The sequence below is a fragment of the Muscardinus avellanarius genome (genome assembly GCF_963383645.1).
Source record: "Muscardinus avellanarius genome assembly, chromosome: 16".
Classification (NCBI taxonomy): domain Eukaryota; kingdom Metazoa; phylum Chordata; class Mammalia; order Rodentia; family Gliridae; genus Muscardinus; species Muscardinus avellanarius.
In genome coordinates, this window is record NC_137802.1 from 63,040,111 (window position 1) to 63,059,405 (window position 19,295).

A 19,295-nucleotide genomic window follows, 5' to 3' on the forward strand; every position below is an offset into this window, starting at 1 on the left:
TAATGGCATTACTGAGGTATGGTAGATATATGATAAGCCCTACATATATAAATAATTTAGTAAGTTTTGAGATGTATGCATAACCATAAAACTTCCATCACTATCAAGACATGGAATAAGATTTCTTCCTCCTGCCTCTTCCCAGCCAATTGCGCCCATCTCCAGGAAGCTCTGGTCTGCTTCCTTTCACTATCACTGGTGTTAGTTTATATAAATGGCATTATATAGTATGTGCTTTCTATGTCTCGCTTCTTTCACTTAATATAATTATTTTGGAAGGTACCCATGTTGCAGCATCTATCTTCACAGCCCATCCTTTTAGTTTTTCTTATTGCTAAACAGCAACTCATTGTATGAACTGGTGTATACATTGATATGGTTCATCCACTCATCTGCTGATAGGCCTCTGGGCTGTATCTAGCTTTTGGTTACTGTACGTAAATGAACAGTGACCATTCATGTGTAAGTGTTTTTATGGACATATGTGTTCATTTCTTAAGGATAAACTGGCTAAAACCAGAAGAACTGGATCACACAGCAGGTATTTTCAAAGCTGTTATACAATTTTATATTCCCTCCAGCCATGTTTGAGAGTTCCATTACTTCCACATACTAAATACTATATGAGGTCGAATGCCACTGGGTTCCATCCCCAGACCCGAAAAAAAAAAAAAAATGTAATCATCCAAATAGTTACAGATAGTATCTCATTATTTTAATTTGTACTTCACTGAGTAGTAATGTTAGATATATTTCATATGGTTATTTGCTATCCTCTTTCTTCACTAGCAAAAAACCTGTTCATATATTTTATCCACCTATTAATTGGGTTACCTGCATTCTTATTACTGAGTTTGGGGACTCTCTAACTATTTTGGATACATCATTTACACATTCTTTCCTCCAGATCTGTGATTTCACACTCTTTATTCCCTTAATGTGTTTTACAAGGAGAAAAAATTTTAACTTTTATATATCAAGGTGCCAATGAGTTATTCTATGGTTTATGATTTGGAGTTATATCTAAGCTTTTGTCTACCACCAAAGTCTCAAAGGATTGCTCCTCTACTTTTTGTTCTTTAAATTCTATTGTTTTTGGTTTCTACTTTTTTGGGGGTGGGAAGGGACTAAATCCAATATTGAAACAGGGTCTAAGTTGGGAGGAGCCTAACTAAGTTGCTAAGGTTGGCCACAAACCTGCAATCCTCCTGTTTCAACCTCTCAGGTTAGGTTTTAAATTTAAGTATATGATTTATTTTCTGTTACTTTTTTATATGTGGTGCCCGGTATGGACCAAAGTTCACTTTTTTTCTGGCTTACATTTTATTTATTTATGTATATATGACGTTTCAATGACATCTGTCAGTTTTCCTTTATTAAATTCTTTGCACCTTTGTTAAAACCCACTCCCCATAAAGATATGGGTTCTATTTCTGTATTACTTCATCATCTTTTTTCTGTTGCCTTTATGCCAAACTATACCACTGTAGAAGTTATACGAAGTATTGAAGCAAAATAATGCTATTCCTCCAAGTCTGTTCTTTTTCAAAGTTGCTTTGGTGATTCTAAGTTGCCTGCATTTACATATAAAATGTTAGAATCAGTTTATTGAAATAATCAGAAAAAGCATAATGCAATTTTGACTGATTCTGCATTTTGATATTTGGGTAGAACTTACATCTAAATATTGAATCCTTTAACTCATGAACATTTATTATATTCTTTAATTTCTCTCAGCAAGGTTTGTGCTTTTTTTATTCCATAAATATTTTTTAAGTGACTATTTGTCTCAGGCACCAGAACAAGCATAGGGGTAGAAAAGAGAATAAAACAATTGTTATTCTTTGACTACTAGAGAGGGCAAATAAGTAAATATAAATGAACATTTCTGCAAATATTTTTCTCAGATTTACTAAAAGCCAATTATTCAAGAACTCTCACAGGCCAGAGAGATTCTTGTAATAGTTACAGAAAATGATTTGAATTTTAAAGCTCTTTAATTCACCTAACATCCCAGATTTAAGTATATGCACATACTTAACATTTAAAATAGGAACCAAGAGAGTCATGTTTATGTTCACCTTATCTTAGTTCCTCCTGTCTTGCATTCTTTACATTTCCCCTAAAAAGGTTTATACTTTTTAAGATATGAGATTTTACATCTCTTTTCTGATTTATCTTTGAGAACATATCTCTAATACTATAATAAATGCTATTTTAATTTTAATTTCCAAATACTTAATGGCAGTATATGAAATACAAATTATTTTTCTATATTCATCTGCTATCCTTTCACCTTACTGACCTTTTTACTACCTTAGTTTTCACAGTTCTGGGCAAACCCAGGGCCTCGTGCATACAAGGTAAGTGCTCTATCAGCTCCATCCCTAGTCCTAACCACTTATACCAGCTGACTATCTTTACCAGAGAGATCTGAGAGGTTTTAAATGGTGATCATGTCAACTGCAAATAAATAGTTTTCCTGTTTCCTTTCCAGTCTGAATTTCTTTTATTTCTTCCTCTTGCCTCTGCTTTGGCAGTAAACTCCAGCTGAATAAATAAAACAAGACTCAAAAAGCATTGTAATCATGAAAGAATAGACTCATGAAATAGACTTTACCCAAACTAAGAGCCTGTGCTCATCAAAAGACAAGATTAGGGAATGAAAAGGCAAGCTTCAAGCTGGGACAGCATGCTCAAAGCCTTTATCAAACAAAGCTTCTGGATGCAAAATGTAGTAAACACTTGAATAGATACTTCAGAAAAAGACTACCCAAATGGCAATAATCCTATCAGAAAATGACCAATACAATTAATTCCTATCCAAATACAAATTACAACCATAAAAATAACATACTTCTCAAAATAATATTAAAAATATTTATATGTGTATGTGGGGAGAGTTTTATTGGTTTTGGAAGATCCTAACTAAAATACTGACATACTGCTAAACAAAATTCTCAGGACAATTACTCTTGACAAAGTTATCAGGCCCAAACTCTTAGTAGTGCTGAAGTTGAGAAACCCTTCTATTAGGACAAAAGTAAATTTTAAAGAAAAAAGTATTTTATGTATATATAATAATAAAATGAATAATACGTATAAGAAAATGAATTATATCTACATATAATAAAATGAAAAAGAACATAACTGTGCTCGAATAGGTGGATTTTTTATATTAATAGGTATTTTTGGTTTTACATCTTCAATGTTATTAGTTTTATTATATAGTTTAGCCATATAAATAAAAGACCTCTAAAAGCAATACAGAAAATTATGGTAAAGATATTGTTTTTCCTTTTGTAATTTAGTACTATGGACTAAACAGGAAAGTTACTTACTTCTCAAAGCCTCCACATTTTCATTTTTCTTTCTGTAGGTCTTCTGAATACCATTTATTCTGAAAAACACAGTTTTCTGTTAAAAGTACATAAAGAAAATTATGTGTGTTTTCATGTATAATATTTCTATCAATGTTATCTTCTTTGTCTTAAAATTCATTTTATAAAAATGAAATGGATTTATGTCTCTAGCAATACACTGTATACCACATTGGTATAATAATTTAAGTTTTCTTCTTACACTTGCAGGAATATTTTGTGTTCATATGTTAAGAAAAGAAAAATTGGCATTCTTATGCCAAAAGTTGAAAAACAATGAAAGTTTTCATATTTTATAGGAATAATAACAAAGTACCTTCCTACTAAAACAGTAAACCAAAGAAAGCTGACAACTATAAAAAAAAGTGTGTGTGTGTGTGTGTGTGTGTGTGTGTGTGTGTGTGTTACTGGGGATTGAACCCAGGGGCATTCTACCTCCAAGATACACTCCCCACCCTATTATTTATTCTTTATTTTGAAACAGGATCTCACTAAGTTGCAGGGAGGGCCTCACTAAGTAGCTGAGGTTGGCCATGAACCTGGATCCTCCTGTCTCAACCTCCAGTACTCCTCTTTACTTTAAAAAACATTCATTTGTCATTTTTCATGCACCAACTTCTAAAAATAACTGAAGCATTTGTTTCAAGTAATTTACTGTTTTTTAATATAAGATTAAGTATTTATAACATGAGTAAAGAAGACGGTAAACCAATGCTGTCTCATTTTAGCGCATTTATCAAACTGTCTATAATGGTTGAATGACTGTCTCACTCCATTTGAAGCTTTTAATGTATGATTTTTTAAAAGAATTAATGCTTTTTTAGTCAGTTTAAATTTCACCTTTGAAAACAATATATCAACAGAAATTACTTAAATGTATTATATTAGTCAATGTGCCATGCATTAAATTATAGAATATTTACTCTGTTTCCACAACATTTTGTTTTTATAATAGTTTACATTATGGGAAAAGCTGTAAACAGCTTAATTATATAAACACTGGGCTCTATTACTTTTCAAATTTTCCACCGAGAAATAAAATGTCAAACCTTGCTGCAACCTTATTCTGAATGGTTACAAAAAAAAAGAACTAAAAAAGTAATTGCCTATATTAACACTGCTTTAAAATCATGAAATGTCTACCAAACCTAAATACCATTCACACAAACATATTTAAAAGACAAAATTTAAAATTTAAATGTGGTGGGAGTTTGCATCCAAAGTTATTTTATATATACCCAGGGCCGCCAAGGATGGCATCATACCTTATGGCTTCTTTGCCTGTAAATTCTGAGGAAACAGGCTCAACAATTTCACTAAAAGTAATATTCCCATTCACATTGCCCTCTGATAACTCCTTATAATTTCTTTTGTTCTTTGACCAGTATGATGGTTTTAGAAAATATAAAGATGATCTCCGTAAGCCAAATTCCCCTGCGAAATAAAAATTTTAAAAAACTGAATTATAACAAATTATTTCTGAAAAAGTGTTTAAATCATAAAGTCAGGAAATAAACTGCTAATTCATATGATTTTTGTTAATTTTAAGTTTAAAAGCTACATGGGGTAGTAATTCCCATGTAAGACAGGTTTAGAACTCAGACAAAAGCAATGCAGAAATCAAGGTTAAGCAGAAAGGAGGTGCTAGATATTTAATATTACTTTTAAGAACAGACGATACACACGTGATAGGAAAGGGTGGGAAGTGGTAGGAGTTACAAGACTACTTCATAATTCTGGAACTTAAAGGGCAAAATAATAAAATATTTTAGCTACTTAAAAAGACTGACATAGGAAAGCGCTGGTTAATAAGCAGTATAGCTTGGGACCTGAGGCTTTCAGAACAAACTACGCTCTTGTTCACTAGTGGCTAAGACCTAAATTGTAAGGCATAATTATTTGAAATCAACTCTGACATTTTTAACAGTTAGTACAACTCAGGATACTCTAGCTAGGAAAAAATTTATGTTGAACCTATGTGGGCAAAAGAAACTAAAAATCTTTTAAGTAAAATCCAACAACCAACCACATACCCGGAATGACTTGATCAAGATACATAGCCAGGAGGACATAGAATATACTGTTAAGTGCTAGCATAGTGAGTGTAATAATCAGAGGATACGGGCCTTCAGTCAAATTAGAAAATAGAGCACCTTCACTAAAATCTTCTAAATGCATGACCTGAAAAATAGAAACATCAACTTTATTACATAATAAAATTTTTAAAAACAAGCAAAAACTAACACTACTTGACATTACCTATTATATAAAGTATCAATAAACAAATTGGGCCTTTTTATAGACTAAATTAGTAAGATGAATTTATAAAGAAAGCTATAAAGACGTCACAAAAATATAAGCTTATTACAACAATTCCTTTCAATCATGCTTTAACTGCTGTGCTCCTTAAACTGGGAAACATTGACTCCTGGGGCATTAAGATCTAATGCAATAACTATCAAATGAAGCAAAAGTAGCCGGGCTGGTGGTAAACACTTGTAGTCCCAGCATTTGGGAAGCTAGGACAGGAAGATCACAGGTTCTCGGCTATCCTCAGCTACTTAGTGAAGCCCTCTGCAACTTAGTGAGACCGTTTCCATATAAAGAATGAAAATAGGGCTGGGAATGTAGCTAAGAGGTAGGCTGTCCCTGGGTTCCATTTCCAGTGCCCCCCACACACACACACACAAATATGAAGCAAAAGTAAAGTGTGGGGATGGGGATATACCTCAGTGGTACATTCCTCTGATAACTCCTTATAATTTCTTTTGCTCTTTGACCAGTATGACAGTTTTAGAAAATATAGAGGTGATCTCAGTGGTAGAGTGGCTGCCTAGCCTAGCATGGATGAGGCCCTGGGCTCCATCCCCAGCACCACCAAAATAAATAAAGTAAAATAAAGTGTGATGTCAGTAGAAATGAAAGGTACGAGTAATCTCTTACATTAAGAAGTTACAGATTTTTGTACATTAACTACAATTGTGTTCTATTATATAAATCAGTTTCTTTACAAGACTTTTTACTTAGAACCTGACTACACCTTTTAAGGACAAATACAAATCAGAATATTTGATTTTTAGCAATCAAATATTTATAAATCAAAATATTATTTAGATGAATGACAATTTCATGAAACCTAGACTAATAAAATCCACCAGGCCTGTTTATTTCACTATTATAACTCATGAAAAATTTTTCTCCCCCTGCACAGTTTTCTGCCAAGAATTCCTCTGAGATAAATTCATAAATGGTAATAGTAGTAACTCTGATTAGTTGTACATAAACCAGTGACTTCTAATAAAGTGAAACTGATTACTGAAGAACTGATAAACAGAACATTTAACTGAAAGTTTAAAAATGGGGGAAAACATAAATGTCTCTAGATGTCAAATGTACTCTAGTACTCAAGTATCATTTATTTTTCATCTTATGATTTGAAAGTAATTATTTTGAATCTATGTAATATTCATGATAGTGAAAAGTGCTACACAGAACTGGACAGAAAGGAAAGTCTTTGGTAAATACAAGATTCTTACTTACCTGTGCAATACCAATTAAAAAAGTACACTGACAAAAAGGACTTAAAAGCCACACTAAAGACTTGGGGAAACTTTCTGCAAGGACTATCAACAGGCCAACAAATCCAAAAGCCACAGTGACAAAAAATTCAACTATTCCCACGTGTTTGGATTTTTTAAAAAGAGGTGTCAGCGTTAAAGCAAAAAATACCTGTAAGATATAAATATTAAGGTTAATACATTGTTCTTGTAAATTGATGTGAAAACAAAAATAAATTTGCTTATGAAAGAAGTCTTATTTTCATTGGAAAACCATATTTATTAAAATATTGGTATAGTTTCTTAGTGCTATAGGATATTTTAGCACACATAGTGACACACATTTAAATTTTTTAACTGACAAAGGTATCATTTGTGAAACAAATTTTATTTGCATCACAGGCAATTTGTATCACTAGAGAAATCATAGTTACATGTGTAAAATATGTGAATAAAACAAATCAACAAATTCTTAAGTATAGGAGTCATCTTTTAAACTTAATGTGTTGATATAAAACTAGGCACTTATATATGGAAGTATATGAGTTATTTGTAATTTAACATTTTAAAGAGCAGAGGTGATAGTCAAAATATTTAACAACTGATACTGACTAGTTTATAAACAGAAGCATTAGTATAAAAACTGGAAGCACTAGAAACAAAGGCTGATCCTTACACCCAGCATTCAGGTAACATACCCAATAAATGTCTACACTCCTAAAGAGTTATATTTACAAAAACATCGTTAAAATAACCAGCCTATAGCAGAACCAAACCTGAAATAGCATTTTCATGAAGACAAGGAAAAGAAAAGTCCAATACTAGACAATCTTAATTATGCACATGCTTATATAACAACAGATCAAATATATGTGAAATATAACATATAAAAAATAGTTAAACTTGAGACTATTTTGTAACTTCTTAAAAATAAAGAAGTAGCATGATCCTGTATCTTTTATAATCTAGTAAGTCACTGATTAGTAACTTAGTAACAATATATCTTCCATGGCAAATTAACTATAAGTAAACCAAAGAAAAAGACTTTGCTCTATTGCCAAACATTTTGAGAGTTCTTATGTTCATTACAAGTTAAAACACTTACAGATGACAATCCATATAGGAAAAAAAGTAGAAATATCACGACACTGCTACTTTGAGGGAATAATGAAGAAGCTGTTGCAATGACTGCCATAAGAAGAGACATAAGAAAAATCAAACTTGCATACAGAAGAACCCAGGAGAGCCTAAAGGAGAGTACAGATACACTTAGTTAAAGGCTGTGACAGTTAAAATATCATTTTAAAACTTCAGATTAATCAGCCATTTTATTCTTTAAATTAATTTACTTCTATATATTTTCATATATTAAAAATTAAAACTCAAGTAATTAAGTATTAGTTAAAGGTGAAAGTATAATATGATACAGAGAAAAATGCTGAGCATCTTTTAAATAATTTTTTAAAAATTCTAAAAATTAACAGCAATTCATGATTGATTTAAATCTCTTGCCGGGCGTGGTGGCGCACGCTTGTAATCCCTGCACTTGTGAGGCGAAGACAGGAGGATTGCGCAGGTTCGAAGCCAGCCACGCGCACTGGCTTAGGAGACCCTGTTTCCAAATAAAAATGTAAAAATAGGTCTGGGAGTGTAGCCCGGAGGTAGAAGGGCTTCCAGGAACCGCAGTACCACCAAAAAATAAATAAATAAAATAAATCTAACATTCTCAAAAGTTCAACAATGTGTAACACTTCTGATTTTCTTAAAATGAAGAGTTTAAGAGTCACTGTAATGACTTTGTGAAATGTACTATAAGTAAACCTCTGATGTTCTTGTTACTGTAAGTAATAAGAGCTATTCACCAATTAATGGCAGAATTATTATGTTCACACAATGTGAGATTATTATTTATACTAAATACTTCTCTTCAAATTAGAGATCAATTGAGTTGCTATATAGTATTTAACTTCATCTCATTTTTAATTTTCCCAGTTAGCAGATTATAATTTATATAGAATATCATAAAAATCATTGAATTAGGGCTAAATGACAGTTAAATTAACAGAATTGAATCCATCATTTTACAGAGATAAAATCGAGGTAGGTCCTTGATCAAGAGGCTGATTTGGGTAAATTCATCCAGCAATTTTCCCACAAAATACTTTAATAACCAATGCATCTTAAAAACCAAACATCTAAAAATAACATAAAAATACTAGAAAAAATGTTATTCACAATTATTTCGTTATGGGAAGTGGTACAATTACTTGTTATGTTGGGCCAAGTGAAATACAATTTTGTAAAATAGGCTATATAACAACAACTTACACATAGTATTAACTAACCTTCTCCCAAAATGAGTTTAAAAGTTTTTTTATTACTTAGTAGGAACAGAAAGAAAAATACACTTAGATTTGCTCATAAATATGTATGCCTCTCTAAAACATAACTGCATAAAAATACTAATACATTAAAGTTAACTTGTAAAAACTATTTGTTTTTTCTATAAACTATTTGTATATTCCTCATTTTGATTTTCCCAAGCAACTAAAACCTTTTAGGGAATAAAAAAATCCATATATTACATATTTAGAGTTTAATCATTTTAACTAAAATTTCAGTAACATCTATAAACTATGATACTAGAGGAGAACTAAAACAAAAAATTAATTTCTATATGTTTGACACAATTGTTAGTTATACTAAGTAATAAGCTTTTGATTACATACCAAAAAGCAGTGTCATGAAGTCCCATTATCTTTAAAAATTCCTTTAACTTTTTTTCTTTTTCTGCTACGATATGAATTGCCAAAAAGTATCCAAAAGGTGAAAATGCTATAACTAGATATATTAAAATTACTCCTCGGGGAAATGTATCTATTTCTACAACAGCAGTTTCTCCCATAATAACAGCTTTTGTTGACTCTAGCTCCTTCCAAAGAGAAACATTGGTCTTCATCTATAATTACAAAAGGCACAAAGTTTAAGTTTTGACAGTCTAATAAGATGTGACAAGTATGTCCCCAAATTCAGTCAATGATCTCCTACAAATAAAGTGCTCCAAAAGCTACACAACTGAAATATAATGAATGACCACAGTATGATGATAGAGAACTGCTTTTAATTCATTCTACAGGTACACAATGAAGTTTAAAGTTTGAAATTCATGAATATGTATTTTGCTAAATAATTTGTTAAAGAAAACAAAAATGTACAATTATCATCTTAGTCAATTAAATGCATCTTAACAAAATATGTATCTTCAAGACTGAGGAGTTAGGAATGATTATTAATCTCGTTTATATGATTATTTTTAAAAGGTTACTTAAGACAGAATGCCCTTTTTGTTGCTTTAAAATCTATACATAAAGTACATATAAATAGAATATTTATGCTATATGATACTATGTGTGCAGGGCAGGGGTCGAAGCATCACCCAAAGGCATTTACCTCTGAACTATATCCCCAGCCTTTTGTTGTTGTTATTTGAAACGGGATCTCACTAGGTTGCTGAGAAGTCTCACTGCATTGCAGAGGCTGGTCTAGAACCTGTGATCCTCCTTTCTCAGCCTCCCAAGCACTGGAATTATAGGCAGGCACCACCATGCTCAACTGTGGTGCTGAAGATTGAGCCCAGAGCCTTGGACTTGCTAGGTAAACACTCTAACACTGAGTTACATTCCCAGCCTATTTAATAGTTGAAATTCTAACTAAAAGACTCTCATCATATCTATCTAGTCTAGACACAAAATATAAGATTTTTTTAAATAAATTTCATGGCTAGTTGTCTGCTAAAATGTATTCATTTATTAGGTCCAAGTATGTGTTTAGAACATAATTTAAACATTTATAAAACAGAATCCTAGTGGCATCAAAGTACAGTATTACACATAAAATTAAGAGTCAAGAAGCCATATTCTCAATCTCTCCTTTGCTTCAATAATTAACTGAGTTTTGAAGTTACTTAATATTCCAATATTTTTATGCCAAGACATCCTGCTGCCTCGGCATCTATGTGTTGAGACCCCCACTCCACATAGTTAATCGGCAAAAAGCCCCGAGAAAGAGGTATCGTCTCTGGCCAAAATATCCCCCACTTTTACCCTTCATGACTATTAATGATTCCTTTTAACTTTCTACACGAATTGCTCCGGTGATGTGAAATTAGGACTATGAAATTGAGTCCGTGGAAATAAACTCTCTAATAATTTGTCTAAACGTCCTTGGCTTTGCTCAATAGTAAGGAAAAAACTGGCCAGAACTCAGATGCTGTGATAAGCATTCCAGCTGCAGCAATCACAAAGGGTCTCCGACCCTCACTCCTGACCCTCACTCCTATCACTAGGTTAAGCTATTAACTCCGGTAGCCGGTAACCCATAGCTCAGTTTAAGGAAACTTTGTTTACCCTTGAGATCCTGCTTAGAGACAGAGAAGATAAAATTTTGTGTGTGACTTCGAAGCAATTTATGTTGATGAACAACTTAGTTGCCAAAATACAATAGAGCCAAGGAGAAAGATTGTTGACCTTTACGCCCAGTGTGAGCGTTCCCGAGACAGGGAGAATGCCGCATGGCTAGAAATGAAAATGACAAAACAAAGGACAGATATTCTAAATATATATGTATGAAGGAAAGGAAATACCGTAAGAGTAAGAAAGCACTTTTTCATGAAGAAGAGCTTATCATAAGAATGTCCCGACTGGGAAAGAAAGGAATTAGAAAGTTAGAAGCAGGTTGCAGAGGGTTTGTGAGAGGGGCAGTTAAGGAAATACATCTGACAACTAAATCCAAGAACTTCATGGTGTTGTTTGTGGTGTCTTATTTGCCAAGCTGTGTTGTGAGTTTTTGTAAGCTTTCAGACTTCAGAAGGCAAAGCGGATGAGATCTGAGAGACTCCCATCGCATCTCCCTGGACGCCACATCTCCCCATGCTTGTCATATGGATATAGATGGAAACTTCAAAAAAGAAAGCAAAAGAAGATTCCATGAGAAGGCGTATTCTCCAAGCCCTGGGCCTTGGGCGTGCCTGTATTGCCTTTGGAATTTACCTTTGGACCTGCCCTGCTGCAATATCGGAAGAAAGATCCGAACTTATCTCCTAAATGCTGGACTAGTCATTTACTTTGTTTATATGTAATCCACTATTGTTTTGCTGTGATTGCCCCCCTTCCCTTTCTTTTTTTTTTTTTCTCCTATTATTAATCTCACTGGTGAAGGGTATAAATTTTCTCTGGGTTCCTGTAATAAATTGTCATTGGCTCAAGAAGCCATAGAGGGGAAGGAATCGCTGCAGATAAGTTTCTGCAGAACTCCACCTGCCTTTTGCCCCATCTTTCTGAGGATTTGACCGGGAGCTGACAATAACGACCCAACTGAGATTAGTCGGCAACATTTTTATATTAAAATAGAGCTAATAAGAGCACCAATACATTGAAGAGATAATAATAGAACATAACTTAGAAACAGTGTTTGGTAAATAAGAGATGTTTCTTAAATAAAAAATAAAATCTACCATTATGATTAAGATACAGAAAGTCATTCATTTAAGTTTGTATTCAAGGAGGAGAGTCTGAAGTATAGATCTTTCATAAATATTATTTATAATCAATAAAGATACAATATGAATATATAGTATGCAGAGTCCCATCCTTAAAACTATCAAATAAAAGTGACTTCAAAAATTATTAAATCAGCAAGGCAAGGTGATGCATGCTTATAAAACCAGCGCCTAGAGAGCCTGAAGCAAGAGGACTGCAAGTTCAAGGCTAACCACTGCAACTTAGTTGCATCGCTGTCTCAAAATAAAGATAGGGCTTGCTGGGCATGGTGGCCCACGCTTGTAATCCCCGCGCTTGGGAGGCGGAGACAGGAGGATCGTGCTGGTTCAAAGCCAGCCTCGCTGGCTTAAGAGACCCTGTTTCCAAATAAAAAAAATATAAGATAGGTCTGGGAGTGTAGCCCAGAGGTAGAAGGGCTTCCAGGAACCCCAGTACCACACACACACACACACACACACACACACACACACACACACACACTCAATAAATAAATAAATAAATAAATAAATAAATAAATAAAGGGGGCTGGGGTATAGCTCAGAGGTACAACTCCCCTGAGTTCAATCCCCGGGATCACAAAAAATAAACAAATATATAAATAAAATAAAAAAGGGCTAAGGATATAGCTCAGTGGTAAAGTGCCCCTAGGTTCAATCCTTAATATCAACAACAACAAAAAAAGTATTGAATCAGAAACTTCTAGCATCTTTTTTCTTAAAGAAATTATAATAAGTTACATATTACATACATTTGACAATCCAACCATATCCAATTGTAAAGACTTAGGAAGTAATTATTAAACTGTGATTTGATTTTCTTTCTCTATCATATTTACCTGTATAATGGCTGCATCTATAGATGCCTGTAAAACCGTGAAGCCCGAGGTCCAGTACTGAGCAGCCTCACAGGACTTTGAACAGCCAGCTGGAGGAGAAAAAAAGGTTAGATAGAAAATTTTACTACACATGGAGTGTTACTAAAGTAACATAGTCAGTTTCTATATAACCAGGTAACATGCTACTTCCCTTAAAGACAATATCTGTAAGATTCCTGACTGCTTAAAAAAATGTTGAAATAAAATAATTACATGTGTTAGGATACTGAATAGTAAATGAACAGAAATGTAAGAAGGAATTATAGACATAGTTATTTAAGTTACTTTCCTATTTAAAAACAAATCATTCTATAGTGACTATTTCAAAGTACTTCAAATGCATAATCAAGTCCAGACGAAAGAAAACAGAAATAAGAATTTTCTATATAGGTTTTTTGGAATCCAGTAACAGTAGTCAGCACAGTACTCTAATACTGTTCAATAAAAGTTATACTCAATATTGTTATTATACTTAAACATTACTGCTCAATAAACATTATTAAATATTATGGTTAATAAAATCTCTTCATAGGTTTAAATGACTGAAGATTGTTTTCTGTTTCATATATAAAACTAATAAAGTTCACTAATGGGAGACCATGAGATTGTAAAGATTTGTCCCATATCATAAGTAAAAATAAATTAAATGGAGAAACAAATATAGATTTATAAAATCATATATTTTAAGATAAAACTTTGCTTTATGCTATTCTAAATGATGTAAATTTATTAAATGAATGTTATATACGTATACCTTATATTATATAGCATAAATATTTGTGGATATAAATATTTTACTCTATACTTGACAGTTTTCCTAGCTGAACAAAAAAGTACACTTGAAAATGCCAATGTTGGACCCCACCAAACTGCGAATGTATATTGTGTGCAACAAAGACATAAATTTACTATATTTCCATGATTATTTAGGCTATTTACCTCTTGAATCCATATATACAGAAGATACCGGAATCATATCAGGAAGAAAACGAAGTTCATAGGACATTAGATCTTTGAAAACCACACCCACGAAGCTGCTGGATTTAGAAAGGCTAGAAGCCAACAATTCTTTTTCATTTCTATATTCCTCAGTAGTTATGACTGTAAAATATTATAGCAATAGAGTTAACTCACAAAATAGTCCACTAGTATTACAGCAACTCAAGTTTATAATTATATTTGATGAACAGAATATTTTATAAGCACTTCTGTTCTAGTCTCTAACTTCTTAGAAACCGAAAATAGTTCTAAAAGATACTAAACAGCAAATAATAAACAATTAGTAAAATTTTATAGACACTAACCTGTCCTATTATTACATAAATTATGGTCAGTGTAATATGTTATAAATATGATAAAGCATAGTATAAAACTATGCAGAATCATATTTCATCAAAAGATGACTTCTCAAATCCTCAGTGGATTATACTAAACTTTAATAATGAGTCAATTTTATTGCCTCCTCTCTTTTTAATGACTCCTGATCAACATACTTACTTTCAGACACACTTAAATCTAAGACTTCAGGAGTAATAAAACTATAAAAGTAATTGAAAGTAATTGACTTCACTAGTATACCTAGTAAAAGTAACATATGATTTCTATTATTTAAAGATTTTATTTTTACATATTTCTTAAGAAGAATTTTTAATTTTTCTCAGAAACTAAGGATATACTTTAGTAACTATGATGCAAATCTTCTTTAAATAAAAATTGTTGCTTGAACTCAGTATTGGTTAGAAGTTATATGGAGACAATATTGTAATCATTCTTTCCCATCAGGTGAGACAAATTTTAAAATAATTTATTTTTTTTAATTAAAAAAAACTTTTTTTTTGGTGGTACTAGGGGTGGAACCCAGGGGCTTTTCTGCCTTCAGGCTATACTCCTAGACCTATTTTATACTTTTTATTTGGAAAAAGGGTCTCACTAAGTTGCTGAGAGCCTCACTTAGTAGCTGAGGCTGGCTTCGAACCTGTGCGATCCTCCTGTCTCAGCCTCCCAAGCATGGGGATTACAAGCATATGCCACCACGCCTGGCTAAAATAATTTCTTTCAAAGCAAATAATTTTCACTTCAGAAGCTCAAAAACATGTGGAGTGGAAAGAAACATAGCATTGGTACTTAACTTCATCACTCATTAGCTGTGCGAACACAGATAACTGACTAAATTCTCCAATGTATGTATGTATGTATGTATGTATGTATGTATGTATGTATGTATGTATGTTTTGTAGTAATGGGGACTGAACCCGGGCCATTCAATCTCTGAGCTACCCTCCCACCCCAGCCCTACTTTATAAATCTTTTTTTGTGTATGTATGTGGTACTGGGGTTCCTGGAAACCCTTCTACCTCCGGGCTACACTCCCAGACACCTATTTTTTTTATATTTTTATTTGGAAACCAGGGTCTCTTAAGCCAGCAAGGCTGGCTTCGAACCTGTGCGATCCTCCTGTCTCTGCCTCCCAAGCGCGGGGATTACAAGCGTATGCCACCACGCTCGGCTTTTATTCTTTATTTTGAAACGGGGTCTCACTAAGTTGTGGAGGGCCTCCCCAGTTGCTGAGGCTGGCCTTGAACCTGCGATCTTCCTGTCTCAGCCTCCCATGTGCTGGGATTATAATAAGCATGAGCCACCATGCCAGCAAATTTTCCAAATTTTAATGTTCTCATCCACAATATCAAGTTGATTACACTGGGTTGTTATTGTGAAGACCAAGTCAAGTAACACACATGTAAATGCTTTGTGTATTATAAAGTATTTGTTAAATGTTAAGTATCATGTTTCTAGACCTTTAAGGTAGCTATGGAACTTCAGGATTGACTTAAATAGTGTTTCAGTTCAACAGTTTACCAGCTTTGTTATCATGTATGCACAGCCAATTTTCAGATGGCTCTATTGTTTAAAAAATAGAACTGTAAAAGAATTCTATGTTACTACTAATTTGGCATCAAAGTTAATATTCACTAATTTGCATTTCTTTGGTTTATAGTTTTCCCTCCTATTCAGAATTACCAATAAATTTCATTCTCAAATGTGCACTGAAGTCGGGGGACTCTGAGCTACACTCCTATACTTATTTTCTTCTTTACTTTGAAACAGGGTCTTACTAAGTTGCGGAGGTCTTACTAAATTGCTGAGGCTGGCTTCAAACCTATAATCTTCCTATCTATCTCAGCCTCCTACCCCAGTCATATTTTATTTTTCTTCTAAAACAGGGTCTCATTAAGTTGTGGAGAGTCTTAGCAAGTTGCTGAGGCTGGCTTCGAACCTCAGATCCTCCTATTTCAACCTCCCACGTACTAGGATTACGAGCTTGCAACACAGCAGCCAGTCATTCTCAAATTTTCTAATCAGTTTTTGAGCTTGCTCACTAAATTCTTGCAGTTACCCATGCTATCCGTACTTGGTATGACAGCCCAACAAATGTATAATATACCAAGAAGACATGTGTTTGATAAAAACATTAAATAGCAGCAAGCTGAGAAAGAAGCCAGTGGGAGAAATGTCATTTGGTATCTGGCTAATGTCATCCAGTCAGTGGTACACTACCCATAATATGTGATGGTAATATACTAAAAGTTGGCTGCAACTATGCTATATAGCATAAAACAACACGCTAGTCTGTTACTTTCTACAATTCAGTATTTTGCTGTTTAATCGCTATAGTTTAAACATTCCCGTCACTTCCCAAGTTCTTGCTTTAGGCCATCTCAAAGCCTCCTAGAACGCACGAGAACGTCACCGCTTACACTATTCTCTAACCAAAGTACTCAGCCATAGCCATGGCCTCCAAAACTAAGTACTTCTTCAGTTTAAACACACGCCTCCACAAGCAGATATGGAGAGGTGAAGATAACTGCTTATTACTGTTCTCTATATATTTCTAGCTTCTTAAAATTCCTGTCAGAATCCAAGTGAAATATTCCTTCAAGTCTCTTATGCTATAAGAGCATTTTTAAATCCTTTTGTAAATGGTTTAAGAATGAAATATAAAATATAAAAATATGTAAAGTATGCACCACCGATAATGTAAAGCAATGTTTCACAGGAAACATAAGGCAGCGGAATTAGATTATTTTAATATTTTTGTAAAAATAGAACACATCTCCAAGAGTAAAGAATGTTAATTACTCAGTAAATCGAGCCAGTAAGTATTGCAGAAGCTTTATGTTAGAGACAGAATACATATATAAGACCACGATACCATCAGGAAGGAGATCAGCAGACACTCTCTGCATGATGTTGCTGGTGGTATTAGTCACTGGAGTGTATCCTATAATTAGGTTAGAGAGGACAGATGCGTCCATAGGATTGAGTTCTACATCAGGCACTTCTTCATATCTCTTATTTGGATGCATCATGCTAATTAGTATTAGCCAGAACAAAAAAAACAGTGGAAAGAGAATTTCCTACAATAAAAGAAAAAAAGCAATTACAAACTATAACCATGGTAGCATAATTCATCAAGACTATGCAAATAATACTAAAAAATTTAAAATTTTGGTTGTCCTTTCTTCTGAACAGAAAGGAAAAGCAATTTTATCCCCCAAAAATTATTGTCTTGAGCATCTCAGCAAATCCAGTTAGCACAGTAGATGATTTTTCTTTTACATTCAGTGTTGCTAAAATATTTGAAGATTCAAGTCACATAATAAAGCGACATAAAAGGCACTATTTAAACATTTCAGATCACTGCCATAATATATACTTACTTATATAATTTTATTTCAAGTAACTTGTCAAACATCCCTGTATACATCACCCTAAAAATGAATTTATTCAATTCTGAATTATAAATCACACTTTAATTACATATAAGTTTTAGTACTATAATTATACTCAAATTCTATGGTCAGTTTTAATTAGGAATAAACTATTATTTCATCTTGCTGTTTAAATGTTCTGCTAGTTTCAGGAGAAGATAATATACTTCCGTCCTTTGAAATTATTAGTAAATGATTAGAGTTCTTACTTTCTTTTAGCAAAAGAGTTTTACGTGCTGGGGTGCAAATCTGTGACCATTTCTGTATTTTTAGGCAATTCAGTCCATAGTTTATAAAATGGAAGAGTATGGGGAATGAAATTGTAGAATAATATTCTACAAAGTAATCTGTGGAAATGTCGTTCATGAATGTTGAGAAATGCATGCCTAAGGTTCAAATTTAAGTACTGATGTTAGAAATTCACCAAATACAGTAATCATCATTAAAATTTTTAACATTTAGGAGCATTGGGTAATTCAGTTGTTTTATGGCTAACATGACAAACACACGCTTTTACTTTTTAAGCTAATTAAAGAGAGCAAAGAAAAAATTATTAAAACAATTTTATAGATAAAACATTATAATTATTTTCAAATGTATTTAACAAAATGATCTCTTAAATACAGAACATATCAAAGAAAATAAACTACAACAAGGCATTTGAGAGGATATCTGAACATACCTGAACACTACTCTTTTTAGTCCTGCACTTAATTAGGTAATTCTTCAGCAGGAGTGTTCTGGTCTGTCTCCAAACTCCCACTTCCCTAATTGCAGTGGCCATGTTTTCTGAATCAGTCTATTAATGGAAAAAGAAAAAGAAACAAGAACACCTTGAATCGCAAGTAAAGCACACGGAAAGCACCTGTCACTTTAAATGGCCAAAACAGACAGATGTTTCAGTCCCAGGTAAGATGAAATTACAAAAACTCTCCTACCTGGAAAGGATGCAGGAGCAGCAACTGGAGGACTTAAAGAAAATTATGTGAAATGGGGGGAGACCAGAAATTGCAATACCATCAAACTGGCCGTGAGCTTACTACCCCTTTCTCCTGCAGTAGTCCCTAAACTGAACATATGAGAAGTATGTCAGCCATTCCTTACATTGAACATATGAGAAGTATGATGTCAGCCACAGAAAGGAGAGAGAGAGAAGA

The 19,295-nt window shown here is 33.2% G+C and overlaps 1 protein-coding gene across 1 annotated transcript in view; it reads right to left on the reverse strand.

The window, feature by feature from the left end:
• ABCA5 (ATP binding cassette subfamily A member 5) overlaps positions 1-18,922 on the reverse strand; it is a gene marked incomplete at both ends in the record, with an annotated part of 58,346 nt that extends 39,424 nt beyond the window's left edge. Inside the window, 10 exons of the mRNA XM_080714254.1 lie at positions 3,342-3,400; positions 4,646-4,814; positions 5,414-5,561; positions 6,921-7,109; positions 8,043-8,184; positions 9,667-9,896; positions 13,331-13,419; positions 14,309-14,470; positions 17,580-17,784; positions 18,821-18,922. Of these exons, the coding sequence (XP_080570380.1) occupies positions 3,342-3,400; positions 4,646-4,814; positions 5,414-5,561; positions 6,921-7,109; positions 8,043-8,184; positions 9,667-9,896; positions 13,331-13,419; positions 14,309-14,470; positions 17,580-17,784; positions 18,821-18,922 (1,495 nt within the window). The remainder of the gene's footprint in view (positions 1-3,341; positions 3,401-4,645; positions 4,815-5,413; positions 5,562-6,920; positions 7,110-8,042; positions 8,185-9,666; positions 9,897-13,330; positions 13,420-14,308; positions 14,471-17,579; positions 17,785-18,820) is intronic.
• Positions 18,923-19,295: the final 373 nt, after the last annotated feature.